We start from the raw sequence: 26,973 nt of genomic DNA, 5'->3' as shown, positions 1-26,973 counted from the left end.
GTAAGGATGGAACATCATTCTACCAAAAGATATTCCCTCATTTGGTGTTTTGATGATGGCGGTGGAGAGCACTGTCTAACGCATTGGTACAAAACCTCCCATAGGTGTTCAACTGGGTTGAGATCTGGTGACGGCGAAGGCCACAGCATAGGATCCACATCATTTTCATACTCATCAAACCATTCAGTGACCCCTTGTGCCCTGTGGATGGGGGCACTCTTATCCTGGAAGAGACCACTCCCATCAGGATAGAAACGTTTCATCATAGGATAAAGGTGTTCGCTCAGAATAGCTTTGTACTAATATTCAGTCTTTGTAATGAGGGGTTTATACACTGCAACCCAACAGACTTTCTGAATACATTTTTTTCCATACGATTAAGAATCTGCCAGCGAGCACTTGTTTACGCAAGAAAACAATCCCACACCAAGAGTTTGACAACAAGCTACAGACAAGCTAACTACAAACCAGCAAACAAAATGTCAACATGCAAACAAGAACCCGTCCGGAAAGACCCCCCCCCCTCCCCAGCTAGCAATCACAACCCCCCTCCCCCCCCCCCAAGTCCATGAACACATCCCCACAGCTGCCACCCCTCTAAAGGCTTTCTGCAAAACACTGCAAAAGAAACAGTGGGGGGGGGGGGGGATTCCTCAACAGAAACTGACAGGAATTTGGCACTGAGGAGAAAAAAACAGAAAAAGAAACGACCGTAAACAAACAGTCTGCCGTGAATCTCTGACATCTAATCTGCAGGGTGTCAGGAACAGGGCATGATGGGATTGATTGAGCAAAGCTGGAGGTTTGAGTTAATAGAGCCAGGGCGTCTCATCAGGGGGGAGGAATCAGGCCTTCAGAATGTATCTTGCAGTGAAGAGTTCACGCTCCTATTTTCAATTAAAGCAGGGTTGGGAGGGGGGGATGGGGGGGGGGGGGGCAGGCGAAGGCCCGCTGTGGACACAAGGCGAGAAGCAACAACGATGAGAAAACAGCCAGAACAGGAGCAGGAGGGTGGATCCAGGGGAAACCAGCCAATGAGGAGCACCGGCCCTCCACCCCCCCCCCCCCCCCCGCCGTGCTCACAGAAAGAGCGTGCACACCATTTATTTACATTACATTTACTCCAAATGTTTTTCTCATGTCATCCTTGCCACTGTGGCACAACACAAACAGTACATACTATCTTGCGATGTCCAGGGTTCAAAGTCGCTCAATAAATCCCTTGGATCCCACGCTAGGCCACCTTGTTTGATTTTCTCAAAAACGCGAGAGGCCCAGAGGTTCCAAAGTCACCGGAGCTCAGAACGTTCCGGCATTGCTGACCCAATCGAGTCAGCACCCTGCCAAAACATAGCATCAGGCCCGGGCGAGAGTCAGCTCTGTCCTGAAGGAACGTGCGCTGGAGATTCATCCTGGAACGCCGGTAGTTTCGATTCCCGGACCTGGCTATCGGCAGACAAGCGGCAAAACCCCCGAAACGCCTCAACGTGCCGAACCCAAGACCTGGCGAACCGTGAGCCCTGCTGGCTGCCCTCCAATCAGGCGCCTGCTACACAAACAAATTAAATCACCTGACGCATACCGCCGTCTTTCCTTTGGGGAACCTGGGCAGGTCTGTTTAAAGTTGAGAGGTATTGTGCTGCTTTTTGTTCTCTGAAGATCGATTCAGTTTTGCCCCGGGGAGGGTTGCCCGCATTAAAATAACACGCTAACCAGCCCGTATGGAAGTTTTCTTACAAGTGCAATATCCCTTATTAACAAGGGAAGGAGAGATGAGCGCTAGGCTAAGTCAACAAATCACGCCGCGGCTGCAGGCGATTCGTAACAGGCTAATTGGCCAGGGTTCAGACAATTCTTTCATTGATTAAAATGTGTTCATTTTAATATTTTCTAAAGTTTAATCAAGCGCTTATTCTGTGTATAAATGTCCGTTTATGGACATCAGCAGACCAAATTTTATTTAAATGACTTAAAATCAATTATAGTTCATTAATCAACCATCAATTAAAACCGACCAATCAATAATGGCGATGCTCGCTCCCAGTACAGACGGCGAGGAGCTGTGTGTGGACTCAACACGCACGAGCCCGTTTCCCGGGTAACGCCAGAGTGTTTCAGCCAGGTCAAAGGTCAAGAGCCGGCCAATCCCACTTGTTCACCGAATTAAATGCAATTAATGAATATAAAATTACAGTGCCATGGGCTGCCTATCTGACTTCATTTTAAAAATACATAAATAAATAACCCCCCATAACCCCACCGCTGAAAGAGTCCCTTGGAATGGGAAATTCTCCTATTAACGTTAAAACAAACTCAATTTTCTTCTCTAATGAGCCTGACCTTCTACTCAAGGTGCTTAAATAAATGGAGATAGGGTTCAGTCTATCAGTTCTGTTAATGTCACAGTCTGTAAATGTTAAATTAAATATAGCTTTACATCGGCAGAACAGGAAAGCGTTTAACGTGTTCTTTTCCAAAGACGGGTCCGGCAAAGCCTTTCTTCTTCAAAATAAATCCACTCCTTTGTTTTTGGTTGAAAGAACAAACCGATACATTTCTCACATTAAGCAAAAATCTCGCAAGCAATCCAAACTGGGGCTGAAAGTCTGTCCACTCACACCAGATCTCGCAAGCAATCCAAACTGGGGTTGAAAGTCTGTCCACTCACACCAGATCTCGCAAGCAATCCAAACTGGGGTTGAAAGTCTGTCCACTCACACCAGATCTCACAAGCAATCCAAACTGGGGTTGAAAGTCTGTCCACTCACACCAGATCTCGCAAGCAATCCAAACTGGGGTTGAAAGTCTGTCCACTCACACCAGATCTCGCAAGCAATCCAAACTGGGGTTGAAAGTCTGTCCACTCACACCAGATCTCGCAAGCAATCCAAACTGGGGTTGAAAGTCTGTCCACTCACACCAGATCTCGCAAGCAATCCAAACTGGGGTTGAAAGTCTGTCCACTCACACCAGATCTCACAAGCAATCCAAACTGGGATGGAAAGTCTGTCCACTCACACCCGACCCACCTCTTCGTACGTTTCTCAATCGCAACCCAGTACCCTAAAGACGTACTCATTCTTTTTTGCCAAAATCCTTGATTAGCCCCCACCTCCAACACAACACAACACACCCACGACCCGTTTGAAACAGTCTGCCCAGCAACAACGTCTCCCTGTTTGCAGTGAGATGGGCTGGTGGAGTGAGAGGGTAATTCGTTCATCAATCTAGGCCTGTCCCAAACGGCAAACCTCTGCTCTACACTTCCGCCAAAAAAACTGGGATTGAGCCACGGGGGACCCAGTTGCCAAACCAGGCGCACAAACGCCCCTCAGTGTACCCACGTACCCCACAAGTGCCATCCAAACTAGACCGAAGGGCCTGGCCCTGGCTTCCTCTACCTGCAACCATCAGAACACCCGTCACACACTTCCTCTACCTGCAACCATCAGAACACCCATCACACACTTCCTCTACCTGTAACCATCAGAACACCCATCACACACTTCCTCTACCTGCCACCATCAGAACAACACCCATCACACACTTCCTCTACCTGCAACCATCAGAACACCCATCACACACTTCCTCTACCTGCCACCATCAGAACAACACCCATCACACACTTCCTCTACCTGCAACCATCAGAACACCCATCACACACTTCCTCTACCTGCCACCATCAGAACACCCATCACACACTTCCTCTACCTGCCACCATCAGAACACCCATCACACACTTCCTCTGCCTGCAACCATCAGAACACCCATCACACACTTCCTCTACCTGCCCCCATCAGAACACCCATCACACACTTCCTCTACCTGTAACCATCAGAACACACCCATCACACACTTCCTCTACCTGTAACCATCAGAACACTCCCATCACACACTTCCTCTGCCTGCAACCATCAGAACACCCATCACACACTTCCTCTGCCTGCAACCATCAGAACACCCATCACACACTTCCTCTACCTGCCACCATCAGAACACACCCATCACACACTTCCTCTACCTGTAACCATCAGAACACCCATCACACACTTCCTCTACCTGCCACCATCAGAACACACCCATCACACACTTCCTCTGCCTGCCACCATCAGAACACCCATCACACACTTCCTCTGCCTGCCAGCATCAGAACACCCATCACACACTTCCTCTACCTGCCCCCATCAGAACACCCATCACACACTTCCTCTACCTGCCCCCATCAGAACACCCATCACACACTTCCTCTACCTGCATCCATCAGAACACACATCACACACTTCCTCTACCTGCCACCATCAGAACACCCATCACACACTTCCTCTACCTGTAACCATCAGAACACCCATCACACACTTCCTCTACCTGCAACCATCAGAACACCCATCACACACTTCCTCTACCTGCCACCATCAGAACACCCATCACACACTTCCTCTACCTGTAACTATCAGAACACCCATCACACACTTCCTCTACCTGCCACCATCGTAGCCAAAGCACAGGTGTCAGACACGGAGGCGGGAGTGTGGGAGGATAAAAAAGCGAAAACGCAAAGACGACTGCGCCCCAGAGGACGTTCCATCCCCGCGTCTGAAAGCATCGCTAACGCACAGCACACGCTAAACGCCACACACACGCTCACGTGAATCCCGCTTCCTCTTACCTTGGGCTGAGCACGTCGGGGGAAGGCAACTTTAGGGTCGATCTGCAGGGGGGGAACAGAGAGAAAAAGAGAGGGGGGGGGGGGAACAGGGTGAAAGACAGGACAGTGTGAGAGAGTGTTTAAAAAAGAACAGAAAAATTCCACAACATTTCCTTTTTTAGTCTCTTCTTCTTTTCAACAGGCACAGAAAGGAGAGAGGGACTTGGCAGGGGATGATCCGAGCTGCGCAGGAGTCTGCGTATACTTAAAGATGTCATATTAAGTACTGCAGGAAACAGTAGATTACCCAGAAAATGAAAAGGAGAACACGGGTTCGAGGTCTACGCTGGTGACAGAAATGGCCCTTATACAAAAACCAAGAAAGGCCTATCAGCCATTTCCACTAAACAACTTTATTTATTTGATTTTGAGCCATACCCTCTAAAATAAAACTGATGGATTATATTTGCTTAAAAATTGTAAAAAATAAAAGATAAAAAATAAATAAATAAAAACATTTTAAAGTAAAAGAAAAAACACCAAAGGTCAAAGAATCCTGTCCTTCAGAACAGACTACAAGAACTCCGTTACCTACACTGAAACATGGCACTTTCTGTTGACCAGACAAAAGTTCAGTAATTTCATTAATGAAATATCTCACTGCATTACCATACAAACCTGAGATGGCCAAGACAAGCTCACTGAACGACTGCTTTTCACATTCTTTAAAAAAAGAAAAAAGAAAATTTGACCAAAACAGGAAATTCAGTGGCAACTGCTGATTACACACAACGTAATGGATCGTTTAAACAATTATCCCAAATTAACCAATTACCTCGTGGAAGTCCACCTACTCTGGCACAGAAAAACAACACCTGCCAGCCAAATAAATAGCAATGCATTTAGAACATGAAAACAGGGGTTTAAGACATAAAAGTGAGCAAGAGTCACTTTCCCTCCCTCAAACCCCACACTGCTTCTCCTTATTCAGCCCAACTTGCCTTTAGTTTCTTAATTTAATACTGAATTGATGCTGACATCGGTAACCTCCCCGCCTGCTCTCTCTCTCTCTCTCTCCCCCTCTCCTCTCTCTCTCTCTCTCTCTCTCTCTCTCTCTCTCACATTAAACAGCAGGACCCCACAGGGACGAGGAGCACATGACCCCACGGGACCTCGGTGCCGGGATCGAGGCTACAGGCGTTCGCTAACCGCCCTCACTTAACATCACACATTATCACAGCCCCCCCAGGCTAACTCTGCTAGCAGATTTAACCTCGATAGAAGAAAGGTTACAAGGTCGACAACTTCTGGAGGAGAATCTTTTTTTAAAAAACGGAATCAAATCCCAGCAAACGCTTATTTTTAAGGGTCCCTTTAACTGAATACAAATTCAGCCTTCGCAGGAAAAGTCCCGGACTTGAGCACTTTTTTTTTTTTTTCTTTTTCTCCCCCCTCAAGGTGCATTCGAAAGGACTTTTAATGCGACAAAAACGGTAAAGAGAGCGTTTTGACCGGCGGTAAATCCAATTACATCCCGCCGCGGCGTGAAGGCGGCGGCGGCGCGGCCCGGCGTCTGTTTGCCCGGCGCTGTTGATACACGGACTCGCGGTGTTTACGGTGGAGGAGATTAGCTCGGCTGCGGTTACAGGGATCTCCTCCAACGTTTAACCCAGAGATTACAAAACTGATGCAATTTTGACAAGCACGTCGATTGTTCATTTTATGGCAGGTCTACCCTGCTTCATATACACGTGTGTGTGTGTGTGTGTGTGTGTGTGTGTGTGTGAGTGTGTGTGTGTTTATAAATGTATTTTAATATCTCTCTTTTGAAAAGCTGTTGGGTGATGCAACAAGCAATTTTATTTGGTTACTTTTTTGACAAGCTTTTCCAGCTTGTCATTTCCAACTGTTTTGTTCACTCTTTTCAAGGGGATCGATCCAAAATGAAATGAAAAATTAAACCAATTTAAATTACATTTTTTCCAAATGAGCAAAATGAAACAACAAAAAATAAGGTTATTCATATTTACTGTAATGCCTGAATAGACACACGTTTCTTTTGTTGTTGTCATTTTTGAAATCAGTTCCAGAAGAGCATCACATGAGCTGTATTTCCTGAAGTACATCAGTCTCTTCCACAACGACCCCGTCAGAGCAGGACGTTGCACAAAGCAAGGACGGGCCTTTCAAAGGCATATTCGCCAACTCGCTCCATCAGGCCGAGCGCTATGAATAGACCTCTCTCTTTCAGGGGATGGAGGCCATTTCTGTTCCCGCATTAACATCCTGTCCTGGGGCAGGGAAAAGAGACCATTAGCAGAGTGTATTAGGCCTGCATACAGAATGGAGCCTGGTGAACTGTACTGCTACTCGTTTACTACTACTACTATTACTGTACTACCACTATTACTACTAGTACTACTAATTCTACTACTAATAATAATAACAATAATACCTGTACTATTACTACTGCTATCAATACTACTACACTACTACTACTATTATTATTACTACTACTGTACTACTATTGCAGCAATACTACTGCTACTACTACTGTACTATTACTACCACCACTACTACACTTCTAATAATACTGTACTACAACAGCTGCTAATAATTCTACTAATAATAATACTTCTACTACTACTGCTACTAATAATTCTACTACTATTACTAGTAATAATAATAACATTAATAACAATAATAATACTTCTACTACCACTGTACTACTAATACTACTACAACTAATAATAATAATAATAAGAGGAAATTTCAAATGAAAAATTATAGTGGCTTGAATGGATAAAAGAAGTTAATAAATGTGAAGAAGAAACTGCAAAGGTCTGCAAAAGCAAAACCTTTGAAAACATTCAGACTTTCTGAAAGGCTTCTGCTCCAGCTCATGTGAATGCTCTGGCAAATGCTGTCTGAGACAGGAAAAGAAAAGAGCAAAGGGAAAGAACAGCGAGTTTCGCCCGTTTTTGCCAGGATAGCATTTACTCTACAGCAGGGCTGCTCTCGAGGACTCCCACACATTTCGGGCTGTCGGTGCGTAGCGGCATTTCGACCAGAGCTAGCGCTTCAGCTGATTTTCACTCAATCCAATTAATCAATCACACCAGTCAATGATGACCCCTGACCCCCCCAACACCCCCCCCCCCTCCCCCGAACATGTTTATCCCCCTGTCACACAAGTCATTTTCTTCAGCACAGAAAACAAACCAATAAAAAATGTGTCATCTCTTCAGAGCTGTTTAACCTCCCCAGTACTCAACAGCCATTGGTTAAAACTCAGCCATTAGCGTGGGTCCCCCAGCCCACCACCGGGACTCCACTGGCTCCACCGGTAGGCCCGGCAACCGCAGTGCAACCAAAACAGGTTCCACAACCGTAGAGAAATATGCGCAATGCATCTGTGGGACATATTATTTTCAAACTGTTTGGGAACCGTACACAGGTAAAAGCAACCAATTTCTACTACAAATGTAACAGGAGTTACTATAATGGCAACAATAATAATAATAATGAGAATAATAATGAGAATAATAAAACAAAATAATAATTTTTAATTTATTTCCCCGGCACCAATAAAAAAGAATCTCTTCACCAATTGCTATTTAAAATGGGACAGTAGTTCAATATGAAGTATTTTACTAAAACTGCTCCTCCTTCTGAGTACGTGAATAAAAGCACCTGCGCAGATGAACACAGCTCTCATTACTGCGCTCGCCAGTCACCCGTACCAAGGTCGACTGCATGAGTCATCACACAGGTCAGGTTCCGGCTACGCGCTTCGCTCAGTCACATGGACTGCAGGGCTCCCAAACTTCTGGTCACATGCGCAACCCTGCCACCCTCAATTACCCTCTCCGGGGGGGCTTAAACAAGATTCACACCAGCCCGGCAGGTACAAATTAGCCACAATACACACATCTCTTAGCCTCTTTTGACTGCATCCTTCCATTAGCGCACAAAGCATCCTCTTCACCACAGAACAAGGCCCCCCTTACTAAAAAAGCATATTCATAAATCAGAAATGCAGAGAGGGAGGCCTTTGCCTCTGAACTGCAACCAGTAAACATTTAAGTTATTGATTTTACAATCCTAGCAAAAAGCTAGTGATCACTTGAGAAGGGATTTAAAAACACAGTGTATCGGAACCCTGGTCTTCAAAAACATTTTAATTATTATTATTATTATTTTTTATTTAATTTTAAATAAATTGGCAACCTTGTGCCGCCCAGATGTACTCAGGACACTTGGGGGGCGGGGGGGTTGAGCTTCACATGCTCCTAAAAAAACAGGACAAAAAAAATAAAATAAAAGGTCAGTAAATTGTGAGAATACAACTCCAGGGAGGGTGGGGGGTGTCAGAGAGGGTAGAGAGGCTCCAGATGCTGGAAGTCAGTTTTTGGGTGGTAAAAGGGTAGGGGGGTCCCCAACCACTCCAGCCTCCTGCGTACACTGAGATCTCATTACAGTCCGTGGCATGACTGGGACAGGTCAATTTCAGCATCGCTCTTTAACAATAACTGGTTTTTACCAACCAATAACCTTCTCTTTTACACTGCAGAAAGCAAAACAGACTGTGGCAGATCAGCAGGAAGTACTGACATCATTACTATCCACACTCTTACCGTCCTTCCCCACACTCTCACCGTCCCTCCCCACACTCTTACCGTCCTTCCCCACACTCTGACTGTCCTTCCCCACACTCTTACCGTCCTTCACCACACTCTTACCGTCCTTCCCCACACTCTTACCATCCTTCGCCACTCTCTTACCGTCCTTCCCCACACTCTGACCGTTCTTCTCCACACTCACTCAGTCATTCAGGATACCCATCGACAGGTTACATAGAGTGCATTCTACGAAGCGAGGACTAGTTTCACTCACAAAGCCTGCAGTTTTATGCCAGTTTAAGTGATGGAACTGAATAAATACTGACCCAGTTTGTTTAAAACATTTATTTAATTAGAAAAAGAGCCAAATTACGAACAGACAGTACAAGTTATGCAGAAAAGAAGAAAATATTCAGATTCGGTTGACAGTCTCTGGGTTAAAAATCGGCCCATTTTACTTCAGCCAGCAATTCATGTAAATATTTTGTTCGGTAATACATAATTTAATCCATATCCAAAATAAATATTCTTTGGGACCGCAGATACAGGAGAGTGAATCTGCAGTGGTGTCCAGATGTGAATGAGGACAGGGGGCGGGGCCAGCGGCGGGCGAGCGCGGCCTCCTGGCCACCTCCACCCACCCGCCACAGCGCCTGCCACCGCGCCCGTCACAGCGCCCGCCAGACACCTGAACGCCGCTGGGACAGGAGGGCTGCTTCTCCGCGCGGTAAAAAGGGGGGGGGGGGGGGGGGTTGGAAAGTGACGTGATAATCACCCTCCCGCCAGCCCCGCCCCCGCGCCACACCGGGCTGGATTCAGACGGGGGAACAGCTGCGATTGCAGCCGCTTACTCTGCAAAGAGCGTGAGGCTGGCTTTGAAGTGCAATATGTTTGTCTCTCTACATCTACTTTGAAAAACATCTTCCCACCTGAAAATATTACCGTCAAGGGCAACACAAACACAACAGTTCTCCTTTTCTTTGTTTCAGGCAGGTATTGTTTCAATAAAAAAAAAGGGCTGGCAAAATTAAATAAATAAACAAATGAATGAATCAAACGAGAATGGATTTTACCACCTGCCAGGATGCCAGGGCAAAAGCAAAAAAGGAAAATTCAGGCTGATTTCAGCCAGGTGCTGTTCCATTCTATACACACACACACACACACACACACATACACACACACACACACACGCTCTCACACACACGCAGACACTCACACACACACACACACACGCATACACACGGACAGACACACACACATACACACTCATACACACACACACACACGCACAGACACGCATGCACACCCACGCACGCACACACACACATGGACATGTACGGACATGCACACACACACTCACAGTTCCGGGCCCTGTTCTATTCTACCTACACACACACACACACACACGCGCAAACAATGAAATCACCTTAAAATCAAGTGGCATCAAAAATTCTATGTTTATGTGTAACAATCTTGCACATAATGTACAACAATTACATTTACGTGTAACAATTTTAAATTGACAGTATCTGAAGATGGCCAATCCACTGCATTTAAAGCATACTCATCGTCATTCTGTCTCCAAGCAGCATATTTTACAGGAAACTGAAGTTTTATTTTTCCTTTCTGATGACATTATGAGAGCAACAGACACACACACAATTACAGTATAGGAAAAGGTCAGTCAAGATATCAAACAGATTAAATTAATATGCCCATCTTAAAAGCTTTTCTAAACATTCTCCTAGGTTTATATATCAGAATTTAGAAAAATAACTTTAATCCGATTTAAATCAAACAATTCACACCTTCTATGTTACCTACCTAATTATATCTTAACCCAAATTAAATTTGGAAGAGGAAAAAATTTTTTATTTTACTGAGGTTATTAATGAACAGGTAAATATATAGATAGGCTATACGTTTTAGTCCTCGTCACTTTTCTGTATAAATGTTTCCATAGACAACCAGCAGTTTCAAAATCTTAATTCATTCTATGCAAACAATGAATGTAATTCATCCAATTTGTGCAAATAGCCACAGGCGAAAAGAGATGACAAATATGATCGATGCCTTAGAGGCCTGAAAATCAACAGAAATAACCCAGTTTTACGAAGAACATAATTATAATCTTCGTTCGTTTATTTTTCGGTAGTTATTTCCATTTAATTTGTCACGGTGAATAAGTTGTTCAATTAAGCAAGGTTGCGCGACATCAGTGCGTAATCCATTTTCCGTTTACGCGATATGTCCTATTTTTCCGCAATAACGAATATATGAGAAAAGTAAGGTAAAGTTCGAGCTAATAACTGGAAACAGGAACATCGTCCTCCTTATATTCGGAGAGCAGGTCGGCCCGTTATGTTAGCTTATTATTCATTTACAGGGGTCTCGCGCAGAGGCACTCCCAGCACTGAGCGCGAGGAGTGCGTAGAGTGGCGCGTGCAAGCCGGTATCACCTAATGACGGGGTCAACGAGCGTCAGCCTTTCACCAAACTGTACCTAATTTTAGATAAATGGCACGATGAGCGCAAAGAAATCTGGCAGGCGACGCTGTATTCAAATTGGGGTTAAACTGAAATCAAGTCCTCGTCGAATGACGTAAATGGGGAGCGTTTGCGTTTTAAAAAGCAATTAGCCTAATTCAGCACACTGCAATCTGTTTTCGAGTATCATTAACACGGTTATATGCAATGTATTATTTCTAGCCGGGTCATTTATATCCAAAACATCGTATTAAATATATGACAAATGAGGCGAGGTTTTTTTTAAAAAAAGACGTGAAAACAGTAATATAACGTTAGCCTACTTTTTTTGCGTCGTCTGAGTTGCTGTGGCCATTATATAGGCTATCCATGCCGCAGTGTGACACAGAATGGATATTGCATGCTATAGTGAAGCTTTGGAAAACATGTTATATCACAAATGTCACGCCGAAATATCTACCAGCAAAAACAAACGTACCGTCTTCGAGTCCAATTCGTGGTGCGGCTGGGCTAGGACTTTATCTACGCTGGCAGCATCCGCAAACGTAACGAATCCGAACCCTCTGAAATAAAATGGAAAAGAGAACATTCAGAAAAGAACATTAGTGTGAATAATGACAGCATACGCGAACTAAATAATGAAGCTCTATGGAGTAAATCCAAGTCATTAAAATGATTTTTATTTTTTATTTTTTTAAATCACCCATGCGAAACATTTAAAAAATCGCCGATGTTAGTTTGGCTGACTATATAGCATTTCAAGAACGGCTATATTGTGCCCGTGCACTTACAGCAATACAGTCATGAACTGTTTACTTTTTAGAGCAGATACAATATAGCCAAAGTCGAGGACGAAAACATCGATTGTTAAGAAACATCTCATCTTACAAATAAACACTTTCTTGGCTTAGCCGCGAGGATTCTACAGGAAAGTCCCAACTCAATGTCATATTGCACTACCGTTGCGGAGCGCTGATTTTACCCAACAGCTTTTAAAAAGCACAACGCGGGACAAAACATAGACTATTACATTAGCTACTCTACAGTGAACACAACACACATACTTCTTGCATTGTTGTTCAAGAAAAGTCAAAGGAAAGCTCCAAAAACATTTATTTTACCTGGAGCGTTTCGTCGTGGGATCCCTCATCACCATACATTCTCTGATTTCCCCGAATTTGCTAAAATAGTCTCTAAGGCTGTCTGAAAACAAAACAAGAGGGGAAAACACAGTCAACAGTCGTGCATTTAACCAAATAAGTGTTCTTGACACGATTTAAATACGACCGCAGATAAACACAGGGGTCGAATAGAGGACTTCAAATGATTGGAAATGAAAATAACCTTGCGCGCGCACGGGAGGTACACACAACATATCCCACTGTACAGCACACAGTCAACCGCGCATCGTAACTAGCAGGGGCAGACTCGGGTGGCCGAAAAACAGAACTCAACAACAACGAAAGCCACCAAATTTGGAATGAATCGTTTTCTCACCTGGTGAGGTTTGCCAACTGAGGCCACCGATAAACATTTTACTGTAAGGAGAAAACATAACAGAAGTGAGTCCAGATGTCAGATCGGCCATTTTGACGTGTAGCTAGCTAGCTAACTATTTAGCTAGGTACAAAAAGAGAGCAAAAACGAAGGCAAAGAGAGAGAGACAGCGAAAGCACTATTTTAAGGCAAGCCCAACAAGCCAGCTAAAATGCAAAGGGGGAGGCCCCGTTTGAAAATATAACCAAAGGTGAAGCTCACTCTATAAGGCAACATAGGGTGGTTGTGCATGAATATAGCAACTGAGTGTTTTAATTTATACATTCTAAATAATTTAAATAAAAGTGCCGGTATAATTCTTTCTTACCCCGGGTCGTGTTGTGAATCATTTGGGCTTCCAGATGTGGCTTGGCTCCCGTCTCCCTCCATAGCTAACCCAACTATAGCGAGTAACTAACAAACACACACAGACACAGCAAAAGCTAAACGAGTCCCCGCTTAGAGAATATTACTGAGCCGGGAATGCTATCGTCACACGTGGGATCAGCTCAGCCCAGCTCCGTCCCCCTCCCTTGGCCCACGGGAGGCGGAGCAGGGGGCTCGTCGCCTTACCAATTCAATTGACGTCATAATACAATACCACGCCCACATACACTGAAAACACGGTGCTCGATGTTTTTTTTTCCTCCGGAGGGGCGTGGTGATGAGCCAAGATAACAATTACGTCATCGATATTACAACCTATTGACTGAATTAATCGATAGGAGTTTGTGGCCAAATGACCGAGTTTCCTTTAAGCATTCCCATTTTGAAAAACTACTTATATAGACATTAACTGAAATTCTATTGGCTATATAAGGCTACAAAAGTACACTTTTGGTCTCCTATAAATGTTTAATTTTCCACAGAGGTGCCATGACACTTCTCCATGTTAAATATTCAAATATATAAAAACCTCTTTCAGATGATAATTTATCAGAGACAATTATGTTCAAAACAAATCCTGCAATTCTTTTATACATATAAAAAAAGAACTGCTCAACATTGAAAGATTTCAGTTTCACTGGTGAGACAGTCTACCCAAAACAACCGTGTCTTTTGAATTATGTTTATTTATTCCAAACAAAATGTAATGTTTGACCTGAGTAAACACAAAACACTTTTCTTTATTATTATTGTATCATGTATTTACTGAAAGAAGTTATCAAACACCATATGAAAAAGTAATTGCCCCCTTAACCTTAATAACTAGTTGCACCAGCTTTAGCAGCGATAACAGCAACCAAAGTCTTTGATATCAGTTTTTCACATCACTGTGGAGGGATTTTAGTTTGACTGTTGGTATGATGTTCATACTGTATTTGTGTTATGCCAGACGTAATAGGACCTGTGTCATCAAAAAAGTTCCACTTTTGACTCATCTGTCCATAGAACATTATTCCAAAAGGATCATCGGGGTGCTTTTTTACAAATGTAAGATGAGCAATGACGTTTCTCTTGGTTCAGTGGTTTCTGTCTTGCTACTGTCCAATGAATCCCATTTTTGCCCAGTCTATTTCTTATTGTGGAGTTATGATCACTGACCTTAGCCGAGGCTAGAGAGGTCTGCAGTTCTTTGGATGTTCTTCTGGGATCTTCTGTGACTTCCTGGATGAATTGTCACTGTACCTTTGAAGACATTTTGGCAGGCTGGCCACTCTTGGGAAGATTCACCACTGTTCCAAGTGTTCTCCATTTGGAGATAATGGCTCTCACTGTGGTTCGGTGGAGTCCCAGAGCCTTAGAAATGGCGTTGTAACCCTTTCAAGACTGATATATAACTTTGTTCTCATCTCAACCTTGTGGTGACTACTTCACTCTGATGGTAAGGTTCAGTATGAGTGAGGTTTAGATTCAACAGGGCTGGCTGCAATCAATCAAGCCTGGTTGTATTCAATCAGCTGAACGTAGTTATCAATAAAATTTGGTTAATCGGTTGAGTAACTAAGGGGGCAATCACTTTTACACATGGGTGATATAGGTGTTTGATTAACTTTTTTCAAAAGCACGGTCCGGTCCCAAACTGTGTGTTACGATGCACAGGCACTCTCCCCCTGGGGCATGGGGTTTCCTCCAATGGCTGCTCCCCTCCATTTTAATTCATTTTAAATTCATTTACTACAGGAAATAAACAGACCTGAAATAACAAACGCAGTTTACATTCAAATATTACATCAGAACCTTTGCTTGGCTATCAACACAAAATTCCATTGCAACAAACAACCATTACAAAATTTCTACAGAACAATATAATATATATATTTTTTGAAACCTCAGCTTATCTGCGAGCTTTTCAGAGCCACACACCAGGTCAATGACGGCGTCGGTGAACCCTAACAGGTTCATTTCAGCGCAAAGTTTTCATATCGCCGACTCCTTCCCGGTCGGTGCTCGGCGAAGGGCTAAAAATAGCCCCAGCGCCCGGTCTTTTTGAGGAAGAAGAAAGGCGCGCGTGCACTCCTGAACCCGCCTTTTCACACAGGTGCGTCGGGGGGGAACTTGAAAGGGAGAAGAAATTACTCCCACGCGCCGCAATTCCGCGAATCTCAATAGCGCTACCTCTCACCCCGCGAGAGCCCGGCTTTCAGCGCCAGGCCCGTCTCCCGGAGCCGCACAATGGCCCAGGAACTCAGCGCCGAACGCCTCACGAGTTGAGCAACGCCTCGAGTGCCTGTTCCCGCAAGTGTGCGGCCACTTGAAATATAATGTAGTCCGTGCATATAAAACGTTATTAGCGAGAAATGATGGCGAGGCCGGTTTAGCATTGAGTTAGTCATAGCAAAGGGGGGGGGGGGGGGGGGGGGCAGGAGTATTTTTTTTTCCCCCCACACAACCAAGTCATGAGTGGGTGATTCTGAAAGGGGGGGTTAAAGTAATGTTAAAATGCTTGCCTGTGTATTACTAATTAAGCAATATTTGATTAAGACAAAAGGCGGGGGCAAGGAGGTTCCATCATCCCCCCCACCAACCCCCCACTCCATAAAAGGTCTGTCGTAATTACACGCTACCTTGACAACAAAGCCTCCACACAGACAGAGTACCTATTCAGACCCGGAGAAGCACATTACTGCACATGCACTCCGTGTCTGTGGCAGGGGGCTGAGCGTGCACGGTCACATGCAAGCCCCCTAGCATACACAAGCAGCAAAGTCAATACACAGAATGTGCACACTTTGCATCATTTTCACTGTTACCTTTGCCCATTCAAATAACGCAGAGTCAGCATCCTGGCCTCAGGTATCTCATTGCAGCAGTTCTCCACGCTGGGGCAATCCATATTTAAACCAGCGGCACATGGTAGCGACCGTCACTTTTTTCTCATACTGTAGAGAGAAACGTTTTTATCACGTTTCACCCACATAGCCCAAATCTCCCCACAGACTTTTCCTGCACATTCTGTACACAGGCAGGCAGCAGGCAGACAGACAGAGAGATAGGCCAGCAGACAGACAGACAGACAGACAAGCAGGCAGGCGGCAGGCAGGTAAACAGACAGGCAAGCAAACAGATAGACAGAAAGGCAGGCAGGCAGGCAGACAGACAGACAGACAGAGAGATTGGCCAGCAGACAGACAGACAGACATACAAGCAGGCAGGCGGCAGGCAGGTAAACAGACAGGCAAGCAAACAGATAGACAGAAAGGCAGGCAGGCAGACAGACAGACAGACAGAGAGATAGGCCAGCAGACAGACAGACAAGCAGGCAGGCGGCAGGCAGGTAAACAGACAGACAGACAGACAGAAAGGCAGGCAGGCAGACAGACAGACAAACAGACAAATAGGCAGCCAGACAGACAGACAGACAGACAGACAGATAGGAAGGCAGACACACAGACAGGCAAGCAGACAGTTAGACAGAAAGACAGACAGACAGATGAAAAGAGAAGGCTCCACCTACTGGTGACAGAGGAGAACAAGCAAGCACTGAAAAAGTCTCCCAAGCTTTCCTTGGCCAAAGATTTTGTATTATACGGTATAAAATCAAAGTGCATAAAAACTTAATGGGGGAAAAATACTGTGTGGTGAGCATGTAGTGATATGATCCTTTGATATGAACATATTTAATTAAGCTTGTACTTCCGTAATATACATGTATGAAAACAAGACCACATTTGGTCAACATTTTGTATAATAGCATTTTGAATTTCACAGAGGTTCTCCTAGACACTAAGTGCTGTACACTATCAAACGCTTCATTAAATAAGATAAATTAATCAGTAAATAAGCTCTAATACAACAATATAATTCAGAGTCCACCTAATAGGTTTTTATCAAGTTTTTTTATGTTAAAAGGTCAGACAAAAATCTTTCAATTGCCCTCATTCACTCTGAAAGTAATTTGGTTGATTTTTTTTCTGCAAGTAAAATGGAAAGTAGAAAATTGCACTAATAGTCTTTGATGTGTTGCTAGGTTTATGGTTATTACAGCTTTTCAACGGCTCGTAATGAGGATGTCTATTGGATTTAACGCACTTCACAATTTGTATTTAAAACTGGATTTAACACCATGAACCTTCCATTCCCATTCTGTGTTGCTTTATCTGACAATTCGGAATATTTAGAAAGTAATTGGTTCATGTAGTTATGAATCACAGGACCGAATACACTTTAGTTTTAATATCTGCCGTTCGTATGGTCGTGTTTGTCTTCCAATACTCCACGCTCACTCCGTTTAAACCGTAGTCAATAAAAATATCAATAAACGGTCTACAGTATGCGCAGGTAATTTTATGCCCTCTGGTTTTAATGCACAGCCGCACCCAAACATGAATGTCTTTCAAAGGCGCTCATTAGGAATGAACGTTGATACGTACAATCTGCCGAGTACGTGGAACTGAGCAGCAGAGAACTGTGGGAAAAAATATCCCCTGAGAGTTGTTCAGCTCTCACTGTGCACGGGTCCAAAAACAAACCAGTGAATCGCACATAATAAGACAACTATCGCAATCAGCATAAAAATCCAGTATCCAGGCGATTCAAACCGCATTTGGCTGAGGGTATTTGTTTTAAGGGGACACAAACATTATAATTACAAGGGCGGCAGTGTAGTATAATGGGTAAGGAACCGATCTTGTAACCTAAAGGTCACAGGTTCGATTCCCGAGTAGGACGCTGCCGTTGTACTTAACCTGCATTGCTTCAGTATATACCCAGTTGTGTAAATGGATACAATGTAAATAGGGGTGACATAGCTCAGGAGGTAAGAGCGGTTGTCTGGCAGTCGGAGGGTTGCCGGTTTGATCCCCCGCCCTGGGCGTGTCGAAGTGTCCCTGAGCAAGACACTTAACCCCTAATTGCTCCCAACGATCTGATTAGTACCTTGCAGGGCAGCCTTTCACGGTTGGTGCGTGAGTGTGTGAGGCATTAATCGTAAAGCGCTTTGGATAAAAGCGCTATATAAATGCAGTTCATTTATAAATGCAGTCCATTTAAATGCTGTGTAAAATTTTGTGAAAGTCGCTCTGGATAAGACCATCTGCTAAATGCCTGTAATGTAATGTTATGTAAAATAAGACAAAATCTTGAAGGGGGTAGATGTTCCTTCAGCCGTTGCCGTGGATAAAACCCACACGTGGGCCTTGGCACATCCTTATAATGAAGGAAATATTCAGAACTACGAAAGCAGCGGGAAGCCTTTGAGGTTTCGCTTTTGAAATCGCTCGCTCGTACACCGAACCGTTTTCTCTAATGATAACTGAGACTCCGTTATCTTACGCAGACACTAACTCACATTTGACTCAGCAGGCTTCTAGCTTCACTGCATTAAAATACAAATGCGCTTTATTTTTTTTTACCTTTATAAACAATTTAACTTCGGTTCTGAGACCACACATCTATACGCCCGTGTTTTCGGTTGACCTGGTGAGTATTGTACCAAATATTTTTTGTGCAGTTTATAAAATAAAAAAAAACAAGAATCCATTAACGAGCAATATACCAAACCCAGCCATTTTTTTACATCCCTATCATACTGCAATAAGTACAATGAACTCAATATAGTTTCAACAGGCTCACAGCCACCTTATGAGTTAGCAATGCTAGCACCATGTACAGTTCCTTACAAGTGGCATTTAAATTGATGATGTACTTTTACTAACGTACCTTGCTCTTACACGAGGCTGTTTTATAGTTTTTTTTTTTTTTGTTTTTTTTTTAGAGTCAAAGACAATGATTACATTTAGCCAAGGAGCATAAAACTCCCATCGCCATTAAAAAAAAAAAAAGAAAAGAAAAAAGGAAAAGCTCCAGGTCCTGTAATATCCTGAGAAAATGTCCGCTCGTTACTCGTTACAGTGCTAAGAGGAGCGGGCTTTCCCATTAAATCTGAGAGAGAGAGCTCAATTAATGCAGCGCTCGGCGGATTCAACGTCATGCTACAATGAACGCTGTTTGTTTCCTCAACCCTGAGACGGGGGGGGGGGGGAGGAAGAGAGGAGAGGGAAAAATGAGGAAGCACAGAGTGAGTCTGCATTGCCTTGTTCTCTTTCCTCTTCTCTCACTCTCATTTGCTTTTTTCTTCTTCATTATTTTTTTTTCCTGAGGAGAAGTGTGGAAAAGGAGGCTGGTCACATGTCCCCAGGAAAAGAAGCCATGTCACCCGGAAGAGCCAACTTCATCCCCCTCTACCCCCCCTCCCCCATTTACTGACTAACAGGTCAGTTCTCCTTGTCTTCCATCACTGACCAGCCCTTTCAGGAGTTGCCTGTACAAATCAGATGCAGCTGTGGGACACAATTATGCCAAAAGCATTAAGCCCCTCCCTCCCTCTCCCGCCCATCCACCGCACCCTCCTGCTGTCACTTTTAATTTCACTACACATCTCACTCCAATCCCAAACCCCCAGATATCTGAGGACTACATTTCCCATCCTTTCATGCTACACCCTCTCATTGCCCATTGCTTTTCTAAACCCTGTCTTTGTATCCAGACTTTCAACACTTACAACACTCGTCAATAAATCAGTCAGCCAATCAGCTGTATGCAAGTCCATGTCCACATTACAGGCTAGCCTAGTTAAATTAACAGCTTGGCAGTTGCTGGAAAAAGCCATTTCAGCTATAGAAACACAAACCAGCATAGAGGTCCTAATTTGGGAATGTCTGGCCTAACCACCAGCCAAATGTCAATCTCCAAGACAAGCATTTAATCACAAGACCTAGAGTACACTGCAGATTTAATCTGCGTGTGTGCAAGTTAGTATGCAGGTTTTTGTTCCAACCAATTACCTGGACTCAATGAACTAATTAGCTCTATATACGCTAGAATCAAGTTGCTTGTGGATTAGACCACTGGAAAAACTTCTCATATAACTGTCCCCTGCATAAACTAGGGATTTAGGATGGAGAAAAAAATTAAGTGGGTGGGAGATCTCCATGACCAGAAATGGAGATGACTGTTCTTACCTGCGCACTGTTCCTACCTGTGCACTGTTCTTACATGTGCAGTGTTCTTACCTGTGCACTGTTCTTACCTGCGCACTGTTCTTACATGTGCAGTGTTCTTACCTGCGCACTGTTCTTACCTGTGCACTGTTCTTACCTTTACCTGTGCACTGTTCTTACCTGTCCCATGTTCTTACCTGTGCACTGTTCTTACCTGCGCACTGTTCTTACCTGTACACTGTTCTTACCTGCGCACTGTTCTTACCTGTACACTGTTCTTACCTGTGCACTGTTCTTACCTGTGCACCTGCTGACCTTAGACAATGTCAGCCCAAATTACAGTCTGTCTGGACTCCAGAGTCCAGTTTAAAAGTACTAGGATTTATACGGAACGCTCTGCGAGGCGCACACTACTCAGAAAAATAGAGAAACAATGAAAATGCCTGTTTTTCAAGCAGGAAAAAAAGAAGAATTTTATCCACAAGCCTTCTGTGATAAAAACCCAGAGAAAATTTGAGCTGCATACCATGGAGATTAGCCACCTCTGTTCATTAAATATTTTTCTGCCTTCGATAATGCATTAATCCATGTGTGAAAAATTCATTGGGAGGCATTCACACAATCAACACGATAAACAAGGAGACTCCTGGGGCAGCTACAAAGCGAGTCAGCTCACTAAGACTGAAGAGTCGGGGCAAACAAAAACATCACGTTTCCTTCTGCTCAAACCCGTCCCGATTATACTGTTACCATGACATTTCTGATGATCAGAAGTAAACACTGCTGTACGTAAGTAACCGACCCCAACCCCTTTTTTCATCTAGATTTGATTTGTTTCATATGGTAATGGTAAATGGACTGCATTTATATAGCGCTTTTATCCAAAGCGCTTTACAATTGATGGCTCTCATTCGCCAGAGCAGTGAGGGGTTAGGTGTCTTGCTCAAGGACACTTCGACACGCCCAGGGCGGGGTTTGAACCGGCAACCCTCCGACTGCCAGACAATCGGTCTTACCTCCTGAGCCATGTCGTTTCAAGGCAAGCAGACCAAGAGAATGGTATTTGACTTTCACTCTTCACTATACCCATCCTCAGACTCTGGACCAGTATCTTCAAAAGAAAGGTGTCGGTTTAGCATTGAGAGTGGGCCTTTCTTCTGATGTTTTGAAAATGTTTGAATTCCTCCGAGCAAAAAGAAGGTTTCCGGTTGTGTCCATGTGTCTTTAACATCTTGGAGCCTGCCGGGACCTGAACACAAGGCCTGCCGGGACCTGAACACAAGGCCTGCCGGGCCCTGAACACAAGGCCTGCCGGGACCTGAACACAAGGCCTGCCGGGACCTGAACACAAGGCCAGCCGGGACCTGAACACAAGGCCTGCCGGGACCTGAACACAAGGCCTGCCGGGACCTGAACACAAGGCCTGCCGGGTACCTGAACACAAGGCCTGCCGGGACCTGAACACAAGGCCTGCCGGGACCTCAACACAAGGCCTGCCGGGACCTCAACACAAGGCCTGCCGGGACCTCAACACAAGGCCTGCCGGGACCTCAACACAAGGCCTGTCTGCGTTCAGTAAGGTTGCGCCCCCGTTTTTCCATTCTTAACATACAACCCGTTCACACAACTGGATATTTACTGAAGCAATTTCGGGCTAAGTGCCTCGCTTTGGGGTACAGCAGCAGTGCCCGACCGAAGCCGCAGTACCAGTGCACTGACCGTTTTACTACACGGCCACCCCTGCTTCCCCTGTGCCCCTCCTCCTGGCACAGAAGTTAGCCTGAGGCTAAGGCCTCAGCAGGCAGCACATAACACTTATTACAGCTGTAGCTGGAGGGTAAAGGAGGGTTACTCTTTTTTTTATTTATTTTTTAACAACCCACCCCCCCTCCTCATCCCACAAATTGTTCCTTTCCCCCTCACTGATGCTCCATCTGTGCTACTGTGCAAGAAACCCTACAGCTGAAGCACAAGCCACTATAGAACGATTCAACCAACCCTCTCCCCTTCATAAACCCAGTCCAACTCTCCCCTTCACAGACCCAGTCCAACTCTCCCCTTCACAGACCTAGTCCAACTCTCCCCTTCACAGACCCAGTCCAACTCTCCCCTTCACAGACCCAGTCCAACTCGCCCCTTCACAGACCCAGTCCAACTCTCCCCTTCACAGACCCAGTCCAACTCTCCCCTTCGCAGAACCAGTCCAACTCTCCCCTTCGCAGACCCAGTCCAACTCTCCCCTTCGCAGACCCAGTCCAACTCTCCCCTTCGCAGACCCAGTCCAACTCTCCCCTTCACAGACCCAGTCCAACTCTCCCCTTCACAGATTGAGTCCAACTCTCCCCTTCGCAGACCCAGTCCAGCTCCCTAGTCTTACTCAGCCGATGCCATGAGACTGGGCCCAAGCCCGTTACGCCAGCACAGAAAGAATTTAATGCACACTTTAATGCAACATCTTCAGACTGCACATTAGTGCAGTACAAACAGCTCATAGCTCATAGTGAATGATCTCTGAACACACACGGATACCAAAGCTCAGCCACCCTTTTACCTTTAATATGCTTCAATATTACATTTTTAAATTAAGCCTGTCTGAATTTATCGCTGTGAGACATCTCTCCTAATTCAGATTTACTCCAGTTTCTAATATGATTTTTTCATTAGATCAGACGTGGCACCATAGAGGGTTATAGGGGCTCTGCAAGGGCGGACTGGAATAACAATTCCATCAATGGTAAGAAAATGGAGCTCACTCCTGGACTCAAAGTACGTACGTGTCCTCAAGTCCAAAGGGAAAAGGAACACTCCAGAAACCCACATAAAACAAGCGATGCAGTACCTGAGAAAACCACAGGTTTGCTGTCAGCTAACCACTGCTCTACAATAAACTATAGCTGGTTCAACATACAGTGACCCCCGATTGGCTAGACCATAGAGCGTACACAGGAACTGGAGAGGGTGGGAGGGGCCAGGCCATGGAGGGTATATAGGAACTGGAGAGATTGGGAGGGGCCAGGCCATGGAGGGTATATAGGAACTGGAGAGAGTGGGAGGGGCCAGGCCCAGCGCCTCAGTGGCTCAGAATGCCATTGGCCAGAAGTGATCATGTGACTCCACTGACTCAGCAGTCTCAGTGAAGTGGGTTTGTTTCCAGGCCATTGTAATAGGCCTGCTCATTCATTCATTAGTTCGTTCACTCACTCACGTGCCTTCTTGTCCTCCTCATTGCCTAGTCTGACCGTAAACGAGAGACAAGCGCAGGGCAGGCCAGGTTTAAACACACGGCGCGTATTTAAATACACACTTCATCCCGATCCTCACGGGCCCGAGGTACAACAGTGTAAATGTATTAAGACCAGGATACACATTACCGCCACGTTTGAGTGGTAGCGCACATCACCACTGATCACTCGCTCTCTCCCTCTCATCACCACGGCTACATCACTGTAACCGTAACGGCTGCCCTGCATGTTTAAATGAAAATATTTAAAATCGAGGGTTACAGAGCGCTTGCTCGTTTAATTTAATCTGTGCAGTTAACAGTGTTAAGTGACTGTGTCAAAAATGCTTCAGAATGACACCAGATACACAGCCTGAGCTGTGTCCCCTACGCGGTGCATAGGATCTTACGACAAGAGGAAACAATAAAGGCCTCCAGCCATTTTGATTCTAATCCACAAGGTCTACCAAACATGTTGAAAGGCTTTGTAAAATACAAATGACAAAACATTTTTACGTACCCAGTGAGTTTCTCTGCCTTCAAGCTGAAGAGGTAGTTTTGGATAGGTGTTGCATCTGTTTTTTTTATTTACATGATTTGCCTTGATTGGTCACCTGCCTGGGAATGACAGGAGCGCCCCTCCCATTACTTGCCCATGCAACCCCTGCTCTAAAAGAGAACACGGCGTCTGTAAAGTATCCGGCAGGGATTAAACCATGCCAGTCGGATCCCGTCTCACCGACGCCAGCCTTCGTTGGCGAAGCCAGTGTCGCACAGCGCTTCGTTCAGGAGGCGCTCGGTGGCAAAATGAGCAGAGCACACCGGCTTGCTTTCGCCAGGACGTGTCCCTCAAATAGAAATTTCAGCCAACCACTCCTTATGGAAGGCCATGCAACATGGTCAGCTGACCAACAACCACAGGGCACCTAACGTAACTGCTGACGACACTCTGCGTTTCGCTAACTCTCGGCCTGCACTGGTAGCTTGCTAACGCCGCGACGCCGTGCTGAAGGTTAAGACGAGCGTGGGAAACGTGTCAAAATGGGTCCAAACGTCATCCATCCATTACCCTGAGCAGGGTCGAGGGGGGGGCTGGAGCCTATCCCAGCATGCACTGGGCGGGAGGCAGCAATACACCCTGGACAGGCCGCCAGTCTATCGCAGGGCACACACACCATTCACTCACACACTCATACCTATGGGGACTTTGAGAGTCCAATTAGCCTACCTGCACGTCTTTGGACTGTGGGAGGAAACCGGAGTACCCAGAGGAAACCCACGCGAACACGGGGGAAGAACACGCAAACTCCACACAGGAAGGCCCCAAGCTGAGATTTGAGTGAGGCGACAGTGCTTCCGCCTGTCCAAACGTCACGTTTCACAGATTTCACACACCAGGTTAATTGGGACGTGTTAGATGTTGTCCAGGCCGTCGCTGTAAATAAGATTCCCATCTTAATTGACCTGCCTGGTAAAATAAAGGTTAAATTGAAAAAAAAGACAATGCAAGCAACCGAGCGTTTAATAAAACTTGAAACAAATAAGAGGGGGCCTTTTAAATATCCTCGGCGGCTGCATATTAATAACCAGCGATTAATGGCGTGTGACATTGTTTGTACAAAAGAATATTTGTCGCAGGCGCGAGGTTTTCGAGTTAACATGCAAATGAGAGCCTTCTGTCCGAAACGGAAGGAGAAACGGAGGACCGGGATCCGGCAGCTGGAAGCACACACACACACACAGGGGGGTCACTCCGCAATGTCTGCCGATTAACAGGCCAATTAATAGGCACTGCCGCCTCACAGCGAGAAGGCTGTGGGTCCAAATCTTGGCTTGGGGCCTTTCTGTGTGGAGTGTGCATGTTCTCCCTGTGTCCATGTGGGTTTGCTCTATGTCCGGTTTCCCCCCACAGTCCAAAGACATGCAGGTAGGCCGACTGAAGACCCTAAATTGCCCGTAGGTATGACTGAGAGAATGGTGAGTGAATGGTGTGTGTGCGATAGATTGGCGGCCTGTCCAGGGTGTATTCCTGCCTCTTGCCCAATGCACGCTGGGATAGGCTCCTGTGACCCTGCCCAGGATAAGCAAGTATAGATAAATACTTCATCCATCCATCCATCCATTAAGTGAAGCGTTTAAACTGTTGAGCCAATACATGTGTTATACGTGCCATGAAAAGGTCCAGATACCTTTTTAGTCCAATGCAAGCTATCCTCAGCAGACAGGCAGCTGTGCTGTGCCCCTGACCTAGACTGTGAGTGCTTGCTTGTGTGGAAACTCTACCATTAAGTAAGACATACTGGGTGAATTTTAGCACGCATTCAGCTATTAGTACGCAGTTGCAATATAAACACAGTTTTCCCAAAGTACTGTCCTGAACACGGGATTAGCTGCGTATTAAGTACAGAGAAGTCTTTAATGCAGCAGTTGCAACTGGAGTTCCATATCAGCTGATCCCAGTACAGTCCGCCTGCAAGTCCAGTCCATATCAGCTGATCCCAGTACAGTCCGCCTGCAAGTCCAGTCCATATCAGCTGATCCCAGTACAGTCCGCCTGCAAGTCCAGTCCACATCAGCTGATCCCAGTACAGTCGCCCTGCAAGTCCAGTCCATATCAGCAACAAGACCCCACCCCCCCCCACCCCCCAAACTGAGCGCCTGTGATAAAGCCTCTTCATTGAGTTTTAAACCCTACATCAATATTTTTCACCAAGGAACAACCCACCACTCATCAATAACTCAGCGAATAACGGTTTTCCTACTTCACAGTCCAGAGATTGTGTTTCTTCAGTCTAAAAAACCACTCGTTTTTATTACACTGCACACATTATAATTGACTTTTGCTGTAATAGATGTGTGGCGCTTAACTTTGATTATGACTTCTGATTTCATAACTGCAGGGCGAAAAAAGACTCCCAATACAACCTCTGTAACGCTGACGGTGTACCACTTTTATAAAAAATATTAAATGGGCACTCGGGGGGGCAGTGGAGACTGAGCTGCATTTCCAGACAGAATGGACTAAATGCCAGGTTGTAAGGAAAAACCTATTTTTTAAAATTGGAACCATTTTACCAA

The 26,973-nt window shown here is 45.2% G+C and overlaps 1 protein-coding gene across 2 annotated transcripts; it reads right to left on the bottom strand.

Annotated features, from left to right (window-relative positions):
• Nucleotides 1–2,616: 2,616 nt before the first annotated feature.
• On the bottom strand, nt 2,617–13,860 carry LOC118208989 (RNA-binding protein Musashi homolog 2-like). 2 transcript variants are annotated; one of them, XM_035384022.1, is made up of 6 exons: nt 13,622–13,860; nt 13,255–13,295; nt 12,879–12,960; nt 12,236–12,320; nt 4,480–4,708; nt 2,617–4,441 (listed from the first exon to the last, which is right to left on the bottom strand). In XM_035384022.1, exons 1-6 carry the CDS (start codon nt 13,681–13,683, stop codon nt 4,425–4,427), a joined length of 516 nt encoding a protein of 171 aa, XP_035239913.1. In that variant the 5' UTR covers nt 13,684–13,860; the 3' UTR covers nt 2,617–4,424. The 2 variants fall into 2 exon arrangements, with proteins under 2 accessions (XP_035239913.1, XP_035239914.1); XM_035384023.1 differs by lacking the exons at nt 2,617–4,441; nt 4,480–4,708 and adding an exon at nt 9,598–10,119 and having other exon boundaries at nt 13,622–13,856.
• Between the last annotated feature and the right edge of the window lie 13,113 nt (nt 13,861–26,973).

This window comes from Anguilla anguilla, chromosome 12 (assembly GCF_013347855.1).
Source record: "Anguilla anguilla isolate fAngAng1 chromosome 12, fAngAng1.pri, whole genome shotgun sequence".
NCBI classification, from domain to species: domain Eukaryota; kingdom Metazoa; phylum Chordata; class Actinopteri; order Anguilliformes; family Anguillidae; genus Anguilla; species Anguilla anguilla.
Note: the sequence above shows the minus strand (reverse complement) of the source record. Positions and strands in the feature narration are given on the sequence as shown.

Excerpts from the sequence above, each read along its gene's own strand:
- LOC118208989 (XM_035384022.1), bottom strand. The coding sequence starts at position 13,683 with ATGGAGGGAGACGGGAGCCAAGCCACATCTGGAAGCCCAAATGATTCA. Across the intron at positions 13,296-13,621 it reads GATTCACAACACGACCCGGG|TAAAATGTTTATCGGTGGCC; the intron begins GTAAGAAAGAAT and ends TTCTCCTTACAG. Across the intron at positions 12,321-12,878 it reads CCCACGACGAAACGCTCCAG|AGGGTTCGGATTCGTTACGT; the intron begins GTAAAATAAATG and ends ATTTTATTTCAG.